The sequence below is a fragment of the Pempheris klunzingeri genome, chromosome 13, assembly GCF_042242105.1.
Source record: "Pempheris klunzingeri isolate RE-2024b chromosome 13, fPemKlu1.hap1, whole genome shotgun sequence".
Classification (NCBI taxonomy): domain Eukaryota; kingdom Metazoa; phylum Chordata; class Actinopteri; order Acropomatiformes; family Pempheridae; genus Pempheris; species Pempheris klunzingeri.
This window is the reverse complement of record NC_092024.1, coordinates 21835404-21857607: the sequence shown is the minus strand read 5'-3', so window position 1 is coordinate 21857607 and position 22204 is coordinate 21835404. Positions and strand designations below refer to the sequence as shown.

The following is a 22204-nucleotide window of genomic DNA, read 5'->3' as shown; positions in this document are numbered from 1 at the left end:
CTGCATGGCGTTAGCCACCACCATCCAGATTGTGATGTTGCTGCCTGACTCGGCCTGTTGCATCAGTATGAATGAAGTTGGTTTTGCCAGAACACAGAACTTGTTTAAGTTTGAGTTCATTATGTTGCTTCAGAGTGAAACCTTATTCTTTGCAATGTCGAGTCTTTGCTGTGGTTGGTTGGCCAGAACATCACCAACTGTATTAATACTTAACAGGAGTTGGTGTGAAAAGGTTAACATTTCATTCAGGGGAACCAAACTCCAGTGAAAGATGGTACAGTACTCGGTGTGCAGTGTAGCTACGTGCCCAGCAGTCACCACACTCACAAAGGCTACATATTTTGGCTCTGAGATGCGTCACACAGCAGGATGTCTAATCATGACAAATCGACTCTCAGCACAATGAGCTGCTCGTTTGTATTTCATTTGTTTCTGCATGTCGACTGCTGTGGTGGCAGCAACGAGTGTACAGTTAGACTTGGCATCACACTGTTTCTATTTATAGTTTCTGCTTGTAGTTTTGCTTGTCATGGCTGATTTAGTTTGTTTCTTTCTGTTTGTTGTGAGAGCTTTTTATAAGCCTCTGTTATACTGTATCTCCTCCACAATAAGCGATATTCTGATTCTGTTTCATTATTGGCTTTATTGAATACTGTCTATGTGTTATTAGCTTAGAAAAAAGGTTTCTGCACTCTGGGTCTAAGTGTGCGGAAACCTTTGTTAATACTTTGCACTTTTTGATTTCAAGATCATTTTGTGGAGCAATGGTCACCCTGCATCATCATGTTCAACAAAACATGAACGTAGCTCAAATCCTGTTGGAAGTACGGCAAACTCATCTTTACAGTACAGTCATTGGCTCCAACCAGCCCAGTATTAGATAAATGGTTGTGGCCCGACAGGAACCTGAACATTGCCAGAGCAAATAAAACACAAGCTTGCAGATTCATCTGAGCCTATTTTCAGGCTATGATTTTTCCTTTGGCATTAAAATTTCAGAAATGACAAATTCCCATCCTAATTACTAGAAGAGGTTGTGTGTGATGACCATGACTTAAAAAGGCTCAAGGAAAACATGCCTAATTGCTGAAAGTTGGATAAGAAAATCCATATCTGTTCAATATGAGGCTTAAGGCCAGAGACAGTTAGCTTAGCTTGGCATAAAGACTGATTGAGACAGGTTACGAGTTTCCCAATTTCAAAGGTAAAAATTTTACTAGAACCCATAAAACTCACTAAATGTAAAAAAAAACAAGTTGGGATTTTCTTCCACCTTGGGGAACTTGGTGGGGAGGGGGTTATATGGTAGACAGTGAGCTTTGGAGGTGCTGGTAGGCTGACCGTCTACTGGCTTTAGCTTCATATTAAATGGACGTAAGAGTGATATCCATCACATCTATTCCTCAGCAAGAGGGTGAATAAGCATATTCCCTAAAATGTTAAACAATTAATTTAAAAGTAGTGACTTGGGGAGAATGAAGGTTGTGCTCCTCCTCGTCCAGCTGCTACAACAGAGAGGCGTATTGGGAGGCTGGGGGTGCAGGCACACATCCACAGACTCATGCAGGCATTTAATGAGTTGACTCGTTCCACAAAGAGGAACCGGGACATTAAATTTAGAGTTTTCTTTTTGCCCTTGTCAGCCTTTACTGTAGAGAGACGATGAGGCATTCCCTCAAGCTATTTTTGTAACTCTTGGTAAGTATCTGATTATAAGGTATCACATTCAGAGGGAAAGTGCTAACATGTCAATAACCACAACTGACAGCCCTACAGGGGGTAAAAAAGCTTAATTGCAAGCTGAGTAGTCGACCGGGAGGCCGTCGACCACCCGGCAAAGCTTTAACCCTCACATGAACACACATTGATGCAGAATACCAAATATGATTGCTGCTGTGTGTCCTTTCAAGTTGAATCGCAGTGCTGCCCTTTACTTGCACCTATATGCTGCCAGCGACTCACTATAATGAGACAGAGGCCAGTGGATTGTGTCAAACATCTTTTTGATGACTATGTGTGTACATACATCTAGACACATCAGTGATGTTAGGAGCTGAAGCTCTGGGAGACTAGGTAGTTCAAACAAGCGATCAATTAGACATTTTTTTCCAGTGTGTTTGACTCTTCTTTTATCCCTCCCTTGTGATTCTGTGTCTTATTTCTGTCAGTGTTTTTCCTGCTTGGCTCCGGTTGCAGATGTTTTTGTTTTGCTGCTGGTATTCAGGTCTTGGTGTCTTGACAGTTGATGCCATTTGTTTCTCCATTCACAGCACTTTGGCTGCTTTGCCAGTGTGCGACACAGGTGTACCGCCTTGTTTACTGTAGTCTCTGTCTTTCCTCACCCCCCCTCCTCTCCCTCTCCCTCCCCCTCCCCCTGACACTACATCTTTTCACACTATTACCATCCTCATCTTCCTTCCCCTTCACGTCTGATTCTTCCCATCCCCTTGCTCTCTTTTTTTTCAGCTTCTCTTCTATCCCTGTTCTCCCTTTCCCCCTCCTTCCCTCATAATGACCTCCCTCCTCCTCCTCCCTCTCCTCCTCCTCTTTCTCTGGCCAAGGTCCATCTTATAAATCAGAACAAAATGAGACTGTGCCTACACCTTGCGGTGGTGGAAAGTTACATTAAAGTACATTTACTCAGGTACAGTTTAAAGGGCACTTGTACTTTACTTCTCTTTCTCCACTATATTGTCGTTTATACTTCTGCACCACCATTAAATATTCCCTATGTGTGCTCATAAAACATGTTTTTCAAGTTGACCAATAGTTAATGATACATTTTGAAATTAGCTCCACCTCTATCAGCTACAGTAATAAAATGCTGGGCAACACTTTCTAATAATTAACATGACAAATCGTTTGTACATTGTTATTCTAGCCTTGTTTCACATTAAATAAATAATTTACTAGTGCATTAGTACTAATGTGTGACAATTAGTCTTGCGCTATTATTAGAGATGTCTTGGGTTCCCAGGTTGTGAATTGAATGAGATTTTTTACACTGCGGAAACCCAAAGGTACAAATTGTAAATTGCTGATTTATAATGCATTATAAGGACCATGTTGGGTAAATAGTAGTTTTACTATACTCAACGCTGCACTAATTTATTCATATTAACAATTGATTAAATGACTGTGTAATGTAAAAGTCATTGTTCATAGTAAAGGAGTGTTCTAGCGTATTTCACCTCATTGATTTATGACCTCCAACTTTATTGTTTTTAGTTACTCGTTCATTGTTTAGTCTCACTGACCTCATCAACAGCACTTCCAGCCTCAGCTGTATTTGGCAGTAAAGCTCTGATAAACTCACTCCATAGTGCCACAGTTAGTCACCAACTTCTGAACTTAGTGAAGCATTTAGCTGCTCAAGTGTGGAGTGAATAAAGGAGGAGTGAAGATATGAAACACAATACAGAATGAATGCTAATTTTGCTCTGTGTCTGTTGAATGTGTAAATAACATGGTCCTTTTTACAACTTTATGAATTGATGATAATATGTCAATGTTTGCAGCTTGTTTGTGTTGCCCCCGGTGTATTTACACTGTGATGCTGCTCTTTTTAAGTAAAAGATCAGAATTCCTCTTCCACACTTGCCTTCTTGATTTTCAGGTGTTTGTGACCAAGCTGTAGTTTAAACAACTAAAAATTGTTTTACTACATTTTGTTCAGTAAAGAATTGAAACACACTGGCATCATGCTGGGCAGGTGATTGGAGAATAGACAATCGACAGTCTGTGTTTACCTGTCACTGACCTTCGCACTCCTCCTCTTCTTCCTCCCTTTTCCTCAGCAACTTCTGAGGGAGATGCAGCAGATGGCCAGCCGGCCTTTCGCCACCATCAACGTCGCCTTGGAGACGGACGAGGAGCCACCTGACCTGATAGGAGGAAACGTCAAGGTTAGTACAACCTTTCTCTTACTGCGCCAAACCCCAGAGATCTCCCCAGTGTCTGGGCTGACAGGATGGCAAACAGGGAAACTCCATCCATCATCGGGGTCACTGCTCATCGTCCCTCGAGTGAGAGCTCAGTCTTGTGCCCGTCAACGGTAGTTCTTGGTTACAGGAACGCTGTAGTGATATATGATCCTCACACCATCTGTTTTACGTCACTTTTGAGTCTGAACTCTTTAAGAGGATTTCATTAGTTTTCAACAAGCCAAGGAGGATAAGTTGAGCTCACTTAGGAAGAAGAGTTTGAAGTGCTGTGCAGGTCTAGTCCAACTAATGAGGGTCAATACAGTGTACATTTTCCGGGACAGTGTGAAGGCCGGATGATGATGATGAAAGTGGGCTGCTGATGAGTAACGCAGAGCATTATACCAGTTATAGCCAGTTATTGTGGGTAGGCTGTGAATTCTAATGAGAATGAATTCATTTAACCCTGGAGTTAAACACATGCAGATGAGAGCAAGGCATTGTAAATTAAATGAGATAAGAGTTTTGTTTCAACATGGAGATATTCTTCATTTGGAAAAAAAATTAATTAACATCTACTGGCAGGAAATGTTTGCTGGCATGAGAATGAAGCACATGAGGGGACACTTTTAAAGTCATTCTTCATCTTACAGAATAGCCTTGTTTTGGGGCATCGGACCATCTGTGGGGTTTTTTAATATACTGATGGAAGAAATTGAAGGTAGCAAGTTCTGTCCATTTGGAGCAAAGCCATTAAGTCTTAAACTAGTGTTCTCTAAATTTAGAGCAAACTGTGACGCTGTTGTTGGGACTCCAGTGTTGGTAAAGTGAACGTTTGAGTCACATGACTTGTGCTGAAGCTTGACACCAAGTGGGAATTATAATTAACCACCAAAGACCAGACACAAGCCCAGTCTGCTTAGGTTCTAGGTGTTTTAGTTTAGCTGCGAAAACGAAAAGTAAATATTAAGCTACACAGAATATTTGAACCACATAGTATTCGTTAAATCAAACGTGTAAGATAAGTTAACAACAACTTTTGTGTAACTTAAGTAATGCAAAGTTAGAAACCGAATCTGAAAAGCAAGAAACCCATTTGAAATGTTTTCCATTCATTACTTTTAGTTGTTGGATTTGTTGTTTGGTTTGAGATATTAGTTTCCTTGTGTTTTTTACTTTGGGGGGAAAAGATTTTCCATACCAACCCACATGTTTTTCACCAGTAATGACATCCAGCCATGCATTGAAAAAATATTTCCTGAAGCAATGTCCAAGTCACTCTGTCTGATACAAAATCCCGAGGAGAAAATCTCCACTTTGTCTTCCATGAATGTATTAGATGATGTTGGCAGAAAGAGAACGCAGACACACAGCCACAGGTTTATGAATCCACTGATGAAGAAATGAAACCAATCAGAATCATACAGTGGAGTGAACAAGACACACTTCCACGTAAAGAGGAAAATAAAAAAAAGAAATGCTGTCCCCTAACAACCAAATTTGGACTCACAGCCAGAAGAATCAATTGAGTTAAGTGCAGCCTGCAAGTTCTTAGAAACAACTGTGCTGATTAGGATAGAAACGGGCTCAAATAAGGGGATTAAGGAGGTTAGTCACTACATTTCCACCACAGGTAGGAAGTAGCTGCTGATCGTCTGCTGATTAGTTAATGTTTCAGTGCTGTGAGCACTACAAAACTTTCTTTCTCCTCCACTGTATCAGAGTGTGGAGGCAAGTAAAATGATATTAAAGTGACCTGCAGACTTCTCATGTTAAGTGGGCGGTTATGTTTGTGTGTGGTTTCAACAGACTGACCCTTTGCATCAGAGATACTGATACCGATGCCACTCTCACCAAGCTCATGAGAGAATTTTTGATTGAGTGGATTTTAATAGAGTTCAAGCTCTTAAGATGTGTAGCGGTGTTGTTGTGAGGTTAAGCATAAAGGAGCGCCAATAAAGGAAGTCTGCGCCTATTGAAGAAGAAGTAGAAGGGAAGGTTAAAACGAAGGGCCAGGCTGAGCTGGAGATGGAGAAGATTTGATAATAGAGAAGAGTTTGACGCACCAGCAGAGTTGAAATAGGTTAGAGCAGATTGAAATGCAGATGTTGAGCATGGAGGCAGCAGTAGAGATCATTTAAAAGTGGGAGATGTGCAGAGTTATAGAAATTGCAGTTGAGTATTGGGAGTGCACGGAGCTGCAGGCAGGTGTACCTGTGACTGTGCACTTTGTGATGAATGACCTCTGAATGCAGATGTAGTGCAGAATTATAGGGCTGTTTCAGCAGGGTGGCTCGGGGGCCCCCTCGCCTCTGACAGGGGCCATGCATCTCAAGAGGCTCAGCTCCCGAGCACAAGGTTACTCCCAGCAGAGGCTTCAGGGCCCCTCGGGAAGATCAGCAGCTAATCAAATCCCTGCTCGAACAGAAACCGTCCCACCTCTTCACTGCTTTTGTCCTCAGCCCTTCTCTTCTTCGCTTCCTTCTTTTTCTCCACTTTGTCCCTTTTGTTAATGTTTTCTCCTTTTCTCTTCTGCTGTCTTCTTCTTTTTTCTCTTCTTTTTAATTCTTCTTCCCTTGTTCTTGTGTTTTTTCTCTTTTTTTTTAGCTCTGCTCTTTTCCTCCTGTGTTCTTTGCGATTTTCATCTTTTTGTCCTTTTCTTATCAACTCTTCTCTTATCTTCTCCTCTCTTCTCTCCTGTTTTTTACCCTGATCTTTCATCCCTTCTCTCTATCTTTTTTCTACATGTCCTGTTTTTCCCTTCTCTTTGTCTCAGATTTCTCTTCTTCCTCTGCTATAATCCTTTTTTCTTCTTTCCTTTTTATCCTTTTCTTTTCTCCTCTCTCTCATTTCTCCTCTCCTTTTCTAACCCTTGTTTTTATTCAATTACTCAGCTGTCTTTTCTCTTTTCTGCTTCTGTTCTTTTCATCTCTTGTTCATCTCTGTTCTTCAAATTTTTACTATTTTACAATCTTATCCTTTTTCTCTTTTCAAATTTTATTCTAGTGTTCTGGTTTTTCCCTTCTCTTAGATTCAGTTTCCTTCTCTTCTTTTTGCAGTTCATCCTTTCTTTTTTCTTTCGTCTTCTGTTTTTACTTCTATCTGTATCTTTCCTCTGCTTTTATTCTCCTCTCCCTCGTCTCCTGTCTGACATCCTTACTTTATTTCAGTGTTCTCTTTTAATTTACCAGCTCTTTACTGATCCTATCGGCTGTCTGGGATTCTCTCTTTGCCTTATCTGCTGCTTCTGTGTGTGTATGAATGTGCGGTTGTGTGTTTTTGTGCCAGTCTGCATGTTTGTGTGGGTGTTGGCGTGTATCCACATGTTGTTCTGCTGTGTAGAAAGAAAAGATGCAGCTTGCTGTGGAAATAAGGCGCCCACCACCCCCTCCTCCGTCTCAGCTCTACCTTTTCTTCTGCTCCTCTTTTCTTCCATTCTTCCTGGCTTGCTCTCCTCCTCTCCATCAGGGCAGGAGCAGCCCAGGAGCAGAGATCCAATTTAGATCTTCCTCCTCAGCTTTCTCTGCCTTCACCAGCTCAAACGGTGAGCGCACACTATCCTATCTCCTCCCGACTCAGAATGAGCGTCTCGGAGCAGGTTCTTCCCCTTGTTTCCATGCTGTTTTATCAGGATGCTACAGTAGTGTATTAAGAACTGCGATCGGAATATACGGGGTGGCCAGGCGCCGCACAGTAGTCTGAAGATCATTAAAGTTGTTTATAGCCTCCGTGGGAAGTCCAAACTTGCTCCGCAGATGAGATATATTCACTCTGCTTCTGCCAAATGGAGCTTGCGGTCCCGGCATCACGGGCAGATGATTACCTTTGTGACACCTCCTGCTCTGCTTTTACTTATCGATACAGTGGGACGAGAAAATCAGGACATGATATGTAAAAAAAAAAAAAAAAAGGGGGGTTGCAAAGAAACCGTAGTGGTTTATCTAATGTGATCGTGGGACACCCTTATCTTCACCTCCACTCATTGTATATTGCTCTAAATTATCGCCATTTGGCTGATTTTTTTTATACCAATTGTTCAAGTGTGATAACCTTAAATTCCATGATTGCCTGTATTTGAGGGAGGAAGAAGCACGGCTGTGGGTCAAAACACCAGAGGAACGCTCAATTATGATCATTTCTCAGAGATAAGTGTGTGGTGAAGACTTGTGCTTCGTAGATTTTGAACTGAAAAGACCAACTCGCTGGTCTGTTGAGAAGAACATGTGTGAGAGGAGGCATGTGGGGACATTTTCCATATGATGTTGTGATAAGAAGACACTGGTTTGGCTTTTCTCCAACAAATGGCACAATTCCTCTACATCAAGGTTTTATTCACGTCTCGAGGTAAATTGCCCGTGTCTGTTATCTATAACATGTTTCATATCAACAATAGTGCTTTCTATAATGTGTCTCTGGCCGGAGAGAGGAAAGTCCCAAACTGTTTTAGGAAAACGTGGCACGTAATGTGGAGTTATCGAGAGCGGCATGCCTGAAAAGAAGTTGCAGGTTGCCACTGGTGACTAGATTTTCTTTATTAATATTCACTTCAACCAACAGTACAAACAGAAGTCAGGTGAGAGGACGAGGGGGAAGTGCTAACTACAAAACTGTGTTTTTACAGAATCCGCTGCCTCAGCTCCACTGGTTAGTGTTACTGCTGGAAATCATTACAAAATGTTAGAGGTGGCTATTCTTGAGTTGATTTTCATTAGTTTGTAGAGCGTTATACTGCTTAAAGTGGTTCAGCTCCAGGTCACAGAAGAGCGGCACTCTGATCCGCTTCATGTCGGTCTGTCTCGTCGAGTTTCAGACAGAGAACCAGTAAGATAAAATTCACTTAAATTTATCTTGATTATTCTGCAGTGTTTAGTTTTAATACATTGCAATGTGGCATTCGTGTTACAGGCTGACAAAACATTTCTGTGATGAACAGAAACCAACTGAATAAAAACTCATCAAAGTTGGCTCAGTGGAAGTGGCTGTACCTGGTGAGTCATAGCAACAGGGAGTTTGACTCGCTGTGGTCGGTGGCGGGGCCGGGGGTAAACTCATCCCCAGCTGCTGCTAAAGTAGAGATGAATGCAACGGATGAAAGCAGAGCAGCATGCAGCCGCAGTGTGTGCCCATATCAGCGTGTGTGTGTGTGTGTGTGGGCTCAGCAGCAATCCTACGTGCTGGGCTAATTACTGGAGTTAATTTAACAAAACCTTTTGCCGCTCTGCCTGGCCAGTCTAGATAACTCTCCGGGGTGGTGCTGGTGGGGGAGGTTGGGCTGGGGGGAGGTGAGGGGAGGGCTTCAATACTATAAAACAAAGGCATCTGCTGGGGAATGTTATTAACACGCAGCTTCTGAAGAAGACCGCTGGAAAAGACACTACCTTTGGGGAACATCTTAGGCAAAAAAACCAAACAAACAAACAAGAAAAAAAATCAAATGTACAAAGAGTTTAAAAGGATGCATAATTGAATTTTTCACTGTTTTTGTTTTTCCCTCATAATTTCCAGTAAGGACAAAATGAAGTGGACATGTGTGTTGAAGGAGATAAATCATGTTTTGTTTTTGTCACAAATGCAGAGTGAAGCACCTGGCTTGTACCCTCAGGTTGAAATTGAGGTTGTGTACATTGGATACAACAGTCGTACTGATGAACGCTCGCTGTAATCGATTTCTAAACAAGGACTCTTGAAATCAAAATGATCCCACTGTCACATCACACATTGGTCTGACAGCAACTCTCATCCAATTCTAAAATTATTCTCCAGTGCCTGTTCCCTCCCCAGTTTGAATATTCTGGTGTTAGAAAATAAGAAAGAAGCACATTAATGAGCGAGAACCTGAGAGCAGCTTGCAGCTGCTGCAGTGGAAATTGGACTTGGCAGCCAAGTCTTTCGACAGCCCTAAGCTGTAAAATTAAAAGCTGCCAGTCTTCTTCTTCTTCTTTTAATTCATTTTTTACACATAGAGTACAGGTGTGTTCAGGTTATCACGGGCAGCCCTCGTTTTTCCAATTGTAAACACACTGGATGAGAAATACATTTTGCCCGAGGCAAAAACAGACTTGTGGACTGGAGCAAACCAAGCCTTGCTGGATTGCTTCTGGCAAGGCCAAAATAATTGTTTCATCTTTTCTTGCACCAAGGGATTGAGGAGCAAAATTAGCCAAGTGTGATATTGCACCACCTAATGTTCTGTTGGAATTTTTGTCCCCATTACTCTGCAATCCATGTAAGCTGCACATAATGATGTTCTAGCACCATGATTTCGAAAATGGAAAGAAATGATCCTAATAGTCAGCGCGCAGTTGTCTTATCTAATTATTGAGTCATCACTCATTTATCACATTCAGCTATAAGTCATATTAATGTTTTATTGCGCTGAGGGACAATATTGGCATTAGCTGCAATCAGATGGAAAACAAAATTGCAATCCGCTCTCAGTTGGTGTTTAATTAGGATGCTTTTATGTGGCTCCCTTCCACCTCTCTCGTGAGTTTTTAAAGAAGCTTCTCTAAAGTGCTTCCAGAGCAGGATAGAAGCTTTTTTGATGAGGTCCCATAAGGTCTGCCCAAATTAATAGAAGTTTGACTTTACTGTTATTTTAGTTTTCCAAAGTTGACCAAATTAAGAAAGAATAAAAAACACTTAACTTTTCTAATTAGAGTATTCCTTCTCTCTGTTATTTTTCCTCCCACATCACTGTCTTGACATATCCAGCAATTAAAATTTAAAGTAAAGGAGTTTGTGGCCCTTATAGTGAAAATTTCCCCGTTTTATGTGGATGTCCAATGAGTGCTAATGGTGAATGTTGTCAATTGAAGCAATAAATAACTTGGCTGAGAAAGTTAACTTCTCCTGTTTGTAGAGCTGTGAGGCAGCGCCTACATGTACTACAACTTGTGAATTGCAGTCAGTGTAACAGTCGGCGCTGAACAATAATTCAGTGTACGACACTGTAAGCTGCAGAAAATGGCAGCAAAAATGCACAGAAACTGTACTCACACACTATTACAAGCTATTAGCTGGCTCCAAATCACGTCATGAAACCAGACAAGACGACAACTACATCAGAAAAACACCCGTGGCTCAATAGAAACACTAACGGTGTGCAAGACAAACATGACAATACTGGACGTAGTTCTTCCAGGTCACCAACTACGTCAAATGAGGACGACGGGGAAGAACAACATATTAGAGAACTTCAATCACTCTGTCAAAATTAATTTATACATTTTTTCAATTAACTACATTTACCAACCACACTAATTGGATATCCACTTATTTCCAAACTTTCCCTTTAATGGTGCATGACGATGTGTGGTAGCCTCTAAAGCACAACAGGTGGTAATAGATAACTTGTTGTTTTAGATATAGTTGCCAGTGTCATTGCATGGACATACGTTTGTAGCTACAGACATTTAATGTACTACTTGCTTCCTGTAATGGCCTCTGGGTGTGTTATTTTACATTAGTGACTCAGACTCAAATTGTGTCCCCAAAGGAAACATGTACGTGTGATGTACAAGACGCTCGACGATGTGCACGCTCGTGTTTCATGTAATCTTCTTCTACTGTGTTAGACGACACTGTTGACCTCATTGTCTTCTTTATCAAAAACATGACATAATGAATCCTCTTAGCCTGCAGGTTTTTGGGTGGGTGCATTGATAAGTTGAATTGATAAGTCGCTCTCCTCTTCTAGCTGATTAAAGGGATACTTTGCCAATTTTCAGCTGGCTTTTTAAAATGGCAGCAGTGATTTTATTGTTAAGTCAGCTATTAACTGAACAACAATGCTTCGATGGGCTTCACATTGGTGTAGAAAACAACCTCCTCTATCTGTAGACCCTTGAGTCTTTACTGGGAAGAACTAGTGATTCTAGTTGTCTTTCTGCAGGATAAATACATCAGTGTAATGGCTGCTTGTTTAAAGCTGCCAGTCTTGTCGGCAGTGATCTTGTTTGTTTATGGTAATTATTATTATTATTATTACATTTTTTCTTTTGAATATATAATTCCATGCCTTTTAAAATGTGTTTTAATTACGTCGATGCTACGCGACGGCTGCACAACAAAGCAATACAGGAAACAAACAAAAGAGAGAAAAGACAAAGTTAATGGAAAGCATTTAAAGGAAGTTTTTTTCTTGTGTGAGTTAAGGGTCTTGGGATTGAGGGAGTCGTCCGCTGCACAGCCTTTAAAGCCTTTAAGGTCAAACTTCTCTTCCTTTTGTTTGTTTATTTTAATAAACTTGATTGGACAAGAAAATGGAAAGATAATCAAGGAGGGAGTTGACGATGGAGAGCATATAAAACAAAGCAGTGACCCTCTTTTACTCTGTGGACTTGTTTATTTTTATTAATTATGCTCGTTTCTCAAAGTCAAAGAATAGTATTTCTGATTTATTGTTAAAATTATTCCAGTGTGTCACAGTTGGCATGCCGTTCTTCGTTCTGGCATCCAAACATATGTCTGAGTGTTTATTTCCTCTGCGTTGTTGATGCTGCTGGTGGTTTGACTGCTGTGTTTCCAGCAGGAGAGTCCGTCCCACTACGAGCCCATTTATCTGCATCTGAACTATTCTCCCCCGTCAGTTACAGGGGGGCTGTAAAGCTGCATGTTTGTGAGTGTGCAGGATCAACGCAGCTGAAAGTTGCTGCTAGCTCAGAGGCATGTATGCACAGTATATACACACAAACACCACCTCCTGATAACCTTTGCTAACCAAACGTGCATGAACATGGCAAGTTCTCAGCAGCATAGCAGCCATACAGACACATTCAACCACAGTCATATTACGAATACACACACATACTGTAAGCCCATTCAGTCATGGTCTCTGGAATGTTGCAGGTTTTATTCATCTGTTAAAGTTGTTGCTTTTCGACTAGCAAACGTGTGTATTTGTCATATAAATGTCCCTTAACAGCTTATTTGAAAAGTAATGTACGAGGTGCTAACTGTTGCTAACTTTACTAATACAACCATCCCTGTAGATTCCCTAATAAAGTCTCATCAGTTTAATCACTTATTATGGATGGATTGTAAAATTCTGCTAAAATTCTGTAAAAAGCTGTTGGAGTTGATAACAGTTGAAATTGAGGGAAACTGATGGTCTGATGATTATTATGCTTTCCAAAGGTGTATTATCTTTTTCTCCTCCTGTTGCATACGGAAAGAAAACCATATTTTCAGGACTGGTCCGACATCAACAAAAAAAAACAAACTAAAAAGCTAAAACTTTAAATCGGATTGGTCACAGTGGGTTTTTTTTATCGTCTGTGTTTTAAGAGATAATAGTTGACTATTTAACTGTTGATATAAGCTGGAACTCTTGGTTACATGGAGGCATACCTGCACTTTCTTTTACAGTTGCTGTTTTTTAAAATACATTTACATATTTTTCATCTTTGTCGCAAACCCAGTAACCCAGCTGCGCTGACCAATCAGCTTGCTTGACGCTCAGGTCAGCGTAGATACATGTCCGATCCTCTGAGAACCACAATTCATTCACAAACATTAGAAGGTACTGCTGTAATGGAAGTGATCCAGAACCATATTCATATATGACCTTGACATGTAAAATCACCAGCTTGGTTACTGAGAGAAGTGTATACCTTAAAGGGTACATTGTCCTCCAACACTTACAGTGCAAACAGAGAATAAAATGTCCTTCTCCGTCAGATCTGCACAGATACACATGAGAAAACAAATGTGCTATAAACACACAGACACACATCCTTCGGGGCATAAATAAATACAGAATCCCCCTCTGTTACAACATCATGCCCTAAATCCACACACACACAGACATCAGCACAGCCATCCTTATTAGGACATTGCATTGCCTTCTATTCACTGTGGACAGCCTAACTCTAACCTTAACCCTTACCTCAATTCCCAAATTATCCCTAAGCTTAACCTTAGAAATGACATTTTGCCTCATTAGGACTTGGCTTTGTCCCCCATGAGGACTACTGATACCAGCAAGATCTGAGTTGATGCTGGAAATGGTCCGATAAGGATAGAAAAACACGCACAAACACACACGCCTACATGCGCACGCATCCAGGTCTTTGTGCCACTTCCCTAGCTACCTGTGTGACAGCCTGTGTATCCTGCTGGTATGAAAGGTAAGCCTCAGAGAGACAGAGCAGAGAATAATTGTGTAAAATGGGTCAGAGTCTGAATATCATTACTGCCCTGCTCCTCATGTGTACACTTATAGTGTGTGTGTGTGTGTGTGTGTGTGTGTGTGTGTGAGAGAGCGAGAGAGACACAAGCTGAGATGAATTTGTGTGAAAAGGCGAAAACTGTGTGTGTATACAGCTGCATATGAGCGTGAAAACATAGTGTGTGTGTGTGTATTTCTGTCTGTGTGTGTGTGTATTTCTGTCTGTGTGTGTGTGTATTTCTGTCTGTGTGTGTGTGTGTGTGTGTCACACTCCAGCAGCATTGCCACTTGGGGTGTTAAGCTCAACTCTCCAGAGTATAAAGACCGGCGTGGGAAGGGATTGAACTTGTGGTGTTCAGAAGTGCGTGTATGACTCTGTGTGTGTGTGTGTGTGTGTGTGTGTGAGTAAATTGAGAGGCAGTGTCAGGAGTGTGTGAAACCATGTTATGGCCCAGTTTCCTGTCCAGCTCAGGAATTTGAAATACAGAGCGAGCTAGATGGCGAGAGAGAGATAGGACGTTATCTGTATGCAGGTGAGGTGGAGGATATCCATATCCTCTGTAGGAGTAAACCAATGAATATTGTACTAGGTGAGCAGCAGCAGATCCGGCCAGTGTTTACAGGTGGGAAACTCATCTCCACATATGGATGAGTTGCTGATAAACAGGAGATATTGGTATTAGAGAGTCAGGTGTGTCAGTCAGCCTGCGGCGACAGGAGTATACCGCCGGCACAAATCTCCGCTCCCTGCGCCGCCACTTCATATCCAGTTGTGGCTCACGCTGCACGCAGGCGGCATTGTCATGAAATTGTGCACAGTGGGGGATTTTGGGAGGGGGGGCATCCAATTTGTGCCTGCAGATCAGAATGTGTATCAACAGGGGATAAAAAAAGGTTTTTTCCTGGTTGCTGTGCATGTTGCTGACACAAACAAGAACAGTAACAGCAAAGCCTCTGTTATCCATGTCTTTGGAAATGGCGTGTGTTCACCAGGATTTGGGAGCCTTGTAATGTGTAATGTTTATCTTTTTCTTTTTCTTTCCACAGTCTGTCCCAAAACCCATCGCCCTTGAGCCTTGCTTTGGCAACAAAGCTGCTGTGCTGTCCATCTTTGTGCGGTTACCCAGGGGCACCGGCGGCATCCCTCCTCCAGGACAGTCTGGTAAGATGCAGCTGCTGAGTCCTTCACTTGTTTTCTTTCCTCACTTCATCTGTCTTTTTATTCCACCTCTCCTTGATCCACCTTCCTCGCTGCATCCTGTAAAGCTTCAGTTATAGAATAGCCAGAAAGGCACGTTTGCACCCCACATTTTTGCTCCTCTAGCTTGTTTCACTTTTTACTCCTGCAACTAACTTGTGTCCTCACAAGCCATTTCAGGTTCTTTTCTAAAAGTTCTCCACACTGAAGCACCAAGCCAACCTTTTTTCCTCTTAGCAATTACATTTTGCCTCACAGTCCATCATGTGGTGACGACTTGGGGACGATCAGCCTGGACACTCTACTGAGTCTCAGCTGTTTATCCACTGATTGAAGTGGTTTCAACTTAGCTGAATCTGTTTCTGTTGTCTGAGGACATTAAAGCCATTTGACCGTGGCTCATAAATGTTTCCTCTTAACCAGGTGAACGGGTCATACCGGTCTGCAGAAATCCATCGATCAAATCACTATTTTATGCTTGCATGAGACATACACACCATAAATACATATCAGTATCTGTGGTCTCACGTTGGCTTCTTCACAGTTGTGCTTGCAAATCACCCAAACTTCTCTGTGCAAGGACGTAGTCGTTGTTATGGGAGTCAAAAGGCTCAAAGGCCAAGACAGTAACAAAAAGATGCAAATGTAGCCGGTCAAGGCTGGAGTATAAAACATCAACTGCTGTGAGATGGATGCTGGTTTATTATTTAATATTGTGGCCCTGTGTTCCAGAGGGTCTGAGTCCAAATCGACTCTTAAGACATTTATTAATTCATTTCGTGCTCCCATTATGCATATGCCTAGAGATGGGTTTAAATCAAATGGCCTTTAACAAAATAACTATACACCAGTGAGTGTGTGAGCACATAACATAGCTGCTACATGTTTGTACTGTACTAATGGGAACTTGGAGGCTTCGTGGTCCATTTCTGCTGGGGAGGTCAGAGGGTGCCCCAGTCAACATTTTTCCTCCAGGGCCACCTAACTGGTTAATCCATCCACACATACAGGGAGGGCATGGTCTTAGTTGTGTGGCATATAACATCAAAGAATAAATAGTTTCTGTCTGTGTCTACACCTTTCTTATATTACATTTTGAGACAAAGATTAATTTCACAGGAATTTCTTTCTGCATGGTATTTTACCACAAAGAGAACAAAACCGGAAAAGAGTGCAAACACAGCTGAAACAGTGTTTTTCTTTGTGAGACACCGTGAAATCCCCTCACACAAAATGAGGTGGAATATCACCTCTGACTGACACTGACAGAACCAGCAGGGGATTATGGGATACGTGGTGTTAGTGTTGAGAGACAGTGGCATAATCATGCATGTACTGTAGCACAGAGCCGATGAATCGTCTTGACCATGGTCTCATTTGTTTAAAACAATTATTTCATGGTTGCACCATTATTGTGACAAGGATGGATTGATTTTTTGTGGACGCTGCAGCTACCAGGCGCTCGCTTCCCCTCCTCTTTTTTTCCTGCCCGTTCCTTCCTTGTCCTCTCGGTTTTCTTCATTCTGTCTTGTCTCTCTCCTTTCAGTCCTGCACGGTGAAATGAAGGCCCCCGCCTGTTTGCTCCTTTCCCTCTCATCTGTGTTTCCCCCCTTCATCATCTCTCTGTCTGCACGCCGTCGTGTCTCTCTATGCTAAGAAGTTTGCTGCAGCTCCTCTCTTTCCCGCTCTTGACTTTTATTTCTCATCATGTTTTTTCTCCTCTTTTCCTTCTTGTCTGTGAGGTCTTGGTTAAAAGTGCCTTATCTTGCATTTCCCTGTGCTCTCCCCATTCTTTGCTCTCCTCCCTCTTTGTTTCCCGAACAGTCTGATAGAATCTGGAGAGTGGGGCCCATGACTTCCTTTCATCCTCTGCTCTGTCACTTGCCCTCTTACGTTCCTGTCCGTCCTTCATCTGTTTTCCTTATCTTTCTTTCCAAGACAGTCTGATAGGACCCAGGACTAAGCCCTTCACTTGCCTTTTCTTTAAGTGTTTAATTTTTTGGGTTTCTTCCACTGTCTCCTTCAATGACTCAAAGCGCTCAACTTGATTTCTTCTTCTGTTTTTTTTTTCTTCTTCTGTGTTTCGTAACCTCTCTGCCTCCCACAGTAGCAGTCCCCAAGCCTTCAGTAAGCCCCAGGTCCTTATTAATTACCACGTAGCCCTTTTGTCATAACAAACCGCCTTGGCTCTCGGTGGAGCTTTCCCTCAGGCAGCTTTTGTAGAGACCATGTTAGCTGTGTTCCCACCATCCCCTCATGCCCCATGCCCGCGAGGGTCTCCTGTTATTTTACTTTTAACCTGTTTCCCATCCGGCCACGTTCATTTTGAATCCTCAGGCTGGCGTCTGTTGTCAGCTTCACAACATCGCAGCACGTGTCTATAGTTAAGCTTGTTCCAAAATGGCTGCCCTGTCACTCTCCAAACAGCCAAGAGGAGGTCAGCACTGTACATTATCTCTGATTTGTATCTCATTTGGTTGCACTGAACCATCCTGCAACCACTTTTAGACAAAGAAACAAGCTAATAGTTGCATCCTGTTACACTGAAGACTGTCAGTACAATTTCAGAGGACGTGATCCAAGCCGCAGCTTCTCCCCTTGGAATATATATAGCTGTTGGCTATGTGTACTTGATCGGGTTAAATGCATCCATCAGGAGATAAATAGAGTTTATTGGAATTTCATGGCTCAGAGAGTATTAATAAATGTTAATGAAGTGTGGCATAACTTAATGATTGCATGCACTGCCAGTCCATGATCTCACCACCTGTGAGCGTGGTGCTCAGTGGGAGTGTGTGTGTGTGTGTGTGTGCATGCATGCGTGTGTGTGTCCCACATTTACACCATAGACCACTTGTAAGTAGGCTTTGGATGTAGTGTGTTTGTTGTGGTAAATTGACAGACTAAAAAAATGAAATGGAGGAGATGCTTTACATAAAGTAAAGAAATGCACTGAAAAAATCACACAAAAAAACAAAAAACTGTTGAAATACAGTCTTACTGTGCAGTATGTTTTCTTTGGTACGAAACTGGGTTACATTTATGCTTTATCTATTCATTGCACAGAATTACTGTGACAATTAATATATACGTATATGGTGTTACTATCAGTGGTGGAAGAAGTATTTAGATCCTTTACTTCAGTTTAAGTAGCAAGTGTAAAAAAATAAAGTACGTTTCTGAGTACAATTGCATACCTAAGATCTTATTTTCTGAAAAGAAGTGAAAAAATCACTTCTTTTAATTCAAATTTCTAAGTACAATGTGAGCCATTTTGTCTCGTGGGCGCCTCAAAATAAAGCTATGTCTCTGCTCCACACATTGCCACAGATGCCTGATTTTATAGGCTAAATGTTAAACTTGCATTATTTGCAGCTGAAATAATCTGAACAAATATTGTGTTAAAAGTGGCCTCACAGCTGGGTATGTCCAAATCACAACAGGAGAACCTAATGGCATGTACATCTTTGGATGATCTTCACTTAATTGTGATCTTTCTGTGTGTGTGTGCAGGTCTGGCAGTGGCCAGCGCGCTGGTGGACGTCTCCCAGCAGATGTGTGTGGGTTATAAGGAGAAGTCTGGAGGTCTGAGGAACCGTAAACAGCAGCCCACCGCACAGCCATCAACCTGTATCTGACCACGCCCCCTGTCCTCTTCTACCACCCCGCCACCCAATGCTCTCACATCAGCCCCCCCGCCTCGGCCCCCTCCTTCAGAGACTTCTGCCAGCTCCGCTCTGGCAGGGAGAGGTGCATGCTGGGATGCAGGACTGGAACATTTTGGTGAGGGGCCAAGTGGGCCGTCGGACTGGAGCCTCGGCGAGCTTCCCCTCCCTCTCTTCCTACAGGAACTGTGGGTCCCCACGAACTGAGTGACAGAAACTGGCCACAAAGAGGGGGAGCAGGGGAGGGAGGGACAGAGCGGGTGCTGACTTCACCCTTTCCCCTGAGAAAACATTTTACATTTGTCGACACCGCCTCGTTAGAGTCGAGGCGGCCACGGCTTGCTGCTAGAAGAGATCCTCGTCTCGTAGTTTTTGAAAAACCCAGAGACTTTGCAACCCTCTGTATTCTCATTTTACTTAAATTATTGTTGATCTTTGTTATGTATTGTTTTATTTTGAAGGCAGGAACAAACTGGACATGTTCAGCTGCACATGTACACACAAAACCACACATTTCCAAAAACCAACTTTCCAGGCCCTTGTACCCATTTGTAAGCCCATTGTCGCCTGCTGTCATGTTCACAGCTCAGCACTGAGGGCGGTTGTCACCGGAGTCCTGTACAGTTCAGCCTCCGAGCAAGCTAACAGCATGTTCAGTCTTCATGTAATGAGGATCCACTGTTGGAGGCTGGCTGTGCAGCCAAAGCCCATCTAAAGAGTCTGTGACATTTCTAATCGGCCTCTGTCTCTTCTGCCGCTGTCTTCTCTGTGGCCTGTCTGGAGCTTTGTCTCCACCCGTCTCTGTGTCTCGGTGGCCATCTGGCTGCCAAGCCGAGCGCTTTTCCAGCCTCGCTGGCTGTGTGGCCGTGTACAAAACAAGACCACAGCAACATCTCATCCACGCTGGCTGGATGGCTGGATTGGAAGCCAGTGCCGATTGAAACTTTTCCAGCTAATTACTCCTCCAGTTGCAGTAAAATTCAATGGCTCTGTACACACCGGTGCACACACGGGGCTCTCACACGCACAACAGAACAGTTGGTCGTGAGAAAACCCTCCGATGTTTAACGATTGTCCCTTTGGCAGTGCTGCGGCTCGAGCTCATGTGAAACAAGCTTCCTATAGATCGTCTGACTCTGATTGACTGAAGTGATTAGGCTGATCTGTGTGAGGGGAGCCGGGGCAACGGTTCAGCATCCCCTGTGATCATTGCCTAAGAAATCCATAGCCTCTAATTGCTGCCCCCGTGTCCCCAAATGCAACACGTCTTCCCCCCACAAGGCCAGAAACCCTGTCGCTCTCCCCCTGCCACCCGATGGCGCTTGTCCTGTGTCGCTGAGCTATCTATGGCTGCCCAATTAGCCTTTGCAGCCGTCATTTATGTATTCATATTGATACAGCTCCAGCGCTGCTGCTAACGCCAACACTTTAACGGTACCGGGCAACAACTCCCCCACACACACACACACACACACACATGCGTTAGCAGAGTGGGCAGCAACAATGCAAGGGTCAGTGTCTGTTTCCACATTCGCACCTTTGTTAAATGGGACTCTTGAATGGACCACCTCTCATGGAAGACCGTGTGTATTGATTTTAAGGAAAAAAAAAAGTAGAGAAAGAAAAGCCTTCATTGCTTTTTTTTTTTTTAAATTGCCTCTTAAAGTTGCCTGGTCTCTTGGGCTCCTGCTCTTTGTGCTCCATGTGTGAGGTTGCTCTAAGCCATCCTTTTATATCTGCTTTACCTGCTCCTTTCACAGTTCTTATCTGAAATCACTGGTCCACTTTTAAAGAAATGTTACTTCTTTTTGTCAACTGGGGAAAATGAGGGAAGCCACAGAATGAAAAACACAAGGCAAACACAAGTCACAAAAGAAACTCAGGCTGCTAGTTTGAAACAGAGCTGCTTTGAAATGTCACAAGTAGTTTTCTGTTTAGTAAGGACATCAGGGTGTCAGATGGGTGTCTTTGCCTTTTTGTCTTCGTCCTTCAGCACTAAAGATTAGAACTGGCTTGAATTAGTCTGCGTTGGTCGCCTTTGAAGTTAAATGCATACTACAACACCTCCATATCTTTGAAGGCAGAGGCATACACTGATATGATCCTGCCTCACCAAGGTTATTAACTCCCTGCCCTCTGAGAAGTACAGTAATGGAACAATTCAATGAGTCGCATTTTGCATTGAAAATGCTTATTTAGTTCCAGGCGCTCACATGTGTTCAGCATACTAGAACTGCTTACCGTCTGGTTAAAGGGCACACTTTTAGCACTTGGAAAAGGTCAGAGCAAAAAGCATGAACAAAGATGACATCCTGTAATTATAGAGAGCCGGATGTGCTCACAACTCCACTCAGTGACCCCTGTGAGCGCCGCACGGTTAAAGAGTCAGCTCTGTTCATATTTGCACTAAGGAATCAAAGCACTTCACCTCTCCTCTTTATTATCAATCGATTTTTGCTCTTTTCACCATCAGAGCAGCCCCTTTTAGCCATTATGCCTCATTAAGGGTTTGATGATGATGGTTTATTCTGTCGCTTCTCCAGAGAGCTGATGGTGGTACCGTAACTACATAAAACATTTTATCAAAGTGTATTCAGTCCATCTGAAAGCCGGACAGGTTGTCCACACTACTCTGCTTGTTCTCAGAGATAACCAAGCATTGTTTGGAGGTGCTATTAAATTCCCAAAGTCTTGTTGGATGGTTAAATGCTGACAACAGAGGGAGAATTATGGGTTGTACGAGGCCCTGTGGCTCTAAGAAAGCAATGAAATGATACCACGTCCACTAAAATTTAGTGCTTGGGGCTTAATTTGTGGGACGTCCATATTGAGTAAACACTCATCTGGTGCTCCGAGCTGCTTAAAACAAAAGCAACAATTAACAATTATTTGAAGTTTAAAAAGTGACCCTGAGCTGATGGAGACAAGAGAGTCTGGCAATTATAACCAGCAGAGTCACATGACCCATCAATCAAATGGGCAATGTGCTCCTGACACTATAATGCCTGAAGTGTACTATGTACTCTCTCTGTCCTCTGCAGCATCAGCAGCGCTCTCACTTCAACTGGAGCAGCTCTGGGATCAGCCAACATTTCCTATATTTCATTTTCTGTACGTGAAATATTTGTTTTCCACAAAGCTCAATTTCCATTTAAAGAAAACACAAACACTATCTGTTCATTGTGTTCTCCAGTAACAATATTCAATGACATAATTTACAACAGCAGTCATCTTCTGTTGTAAATTT

At 42.6% G+C, this 22204-nt stretch overlaps 1 protein-coding gene across 1 annotated transcript in view; it reads left to right on the top strand.

Moving 5' to 3' along the window:
• atrn (attractin) overlaps window positions 1-19394 on the top strand; it is a 112174-nt gene extending 92780 nt beyond the window's left edge. The window contains exons 27-29 of the mRNA XM_070841789.1: window positions 3798-3905; window positions 15142-15256; window positions 18806-19394. Of these exons, the coding sequence (XP_070697890.1) occupies window positions 3798-3905; window positions 15142-15256; window positions 18806-18930 (348 nt within the window). The 3' untranslated portion in view covers window positions 18931-19394. The remainder of the gene's footprint in view (window positions 1-3797; window positions 3906-15141; window positions 15257-18805) is intronic.
• Window positions 19395-22204: the final 2810 nt, after the last annotated feature.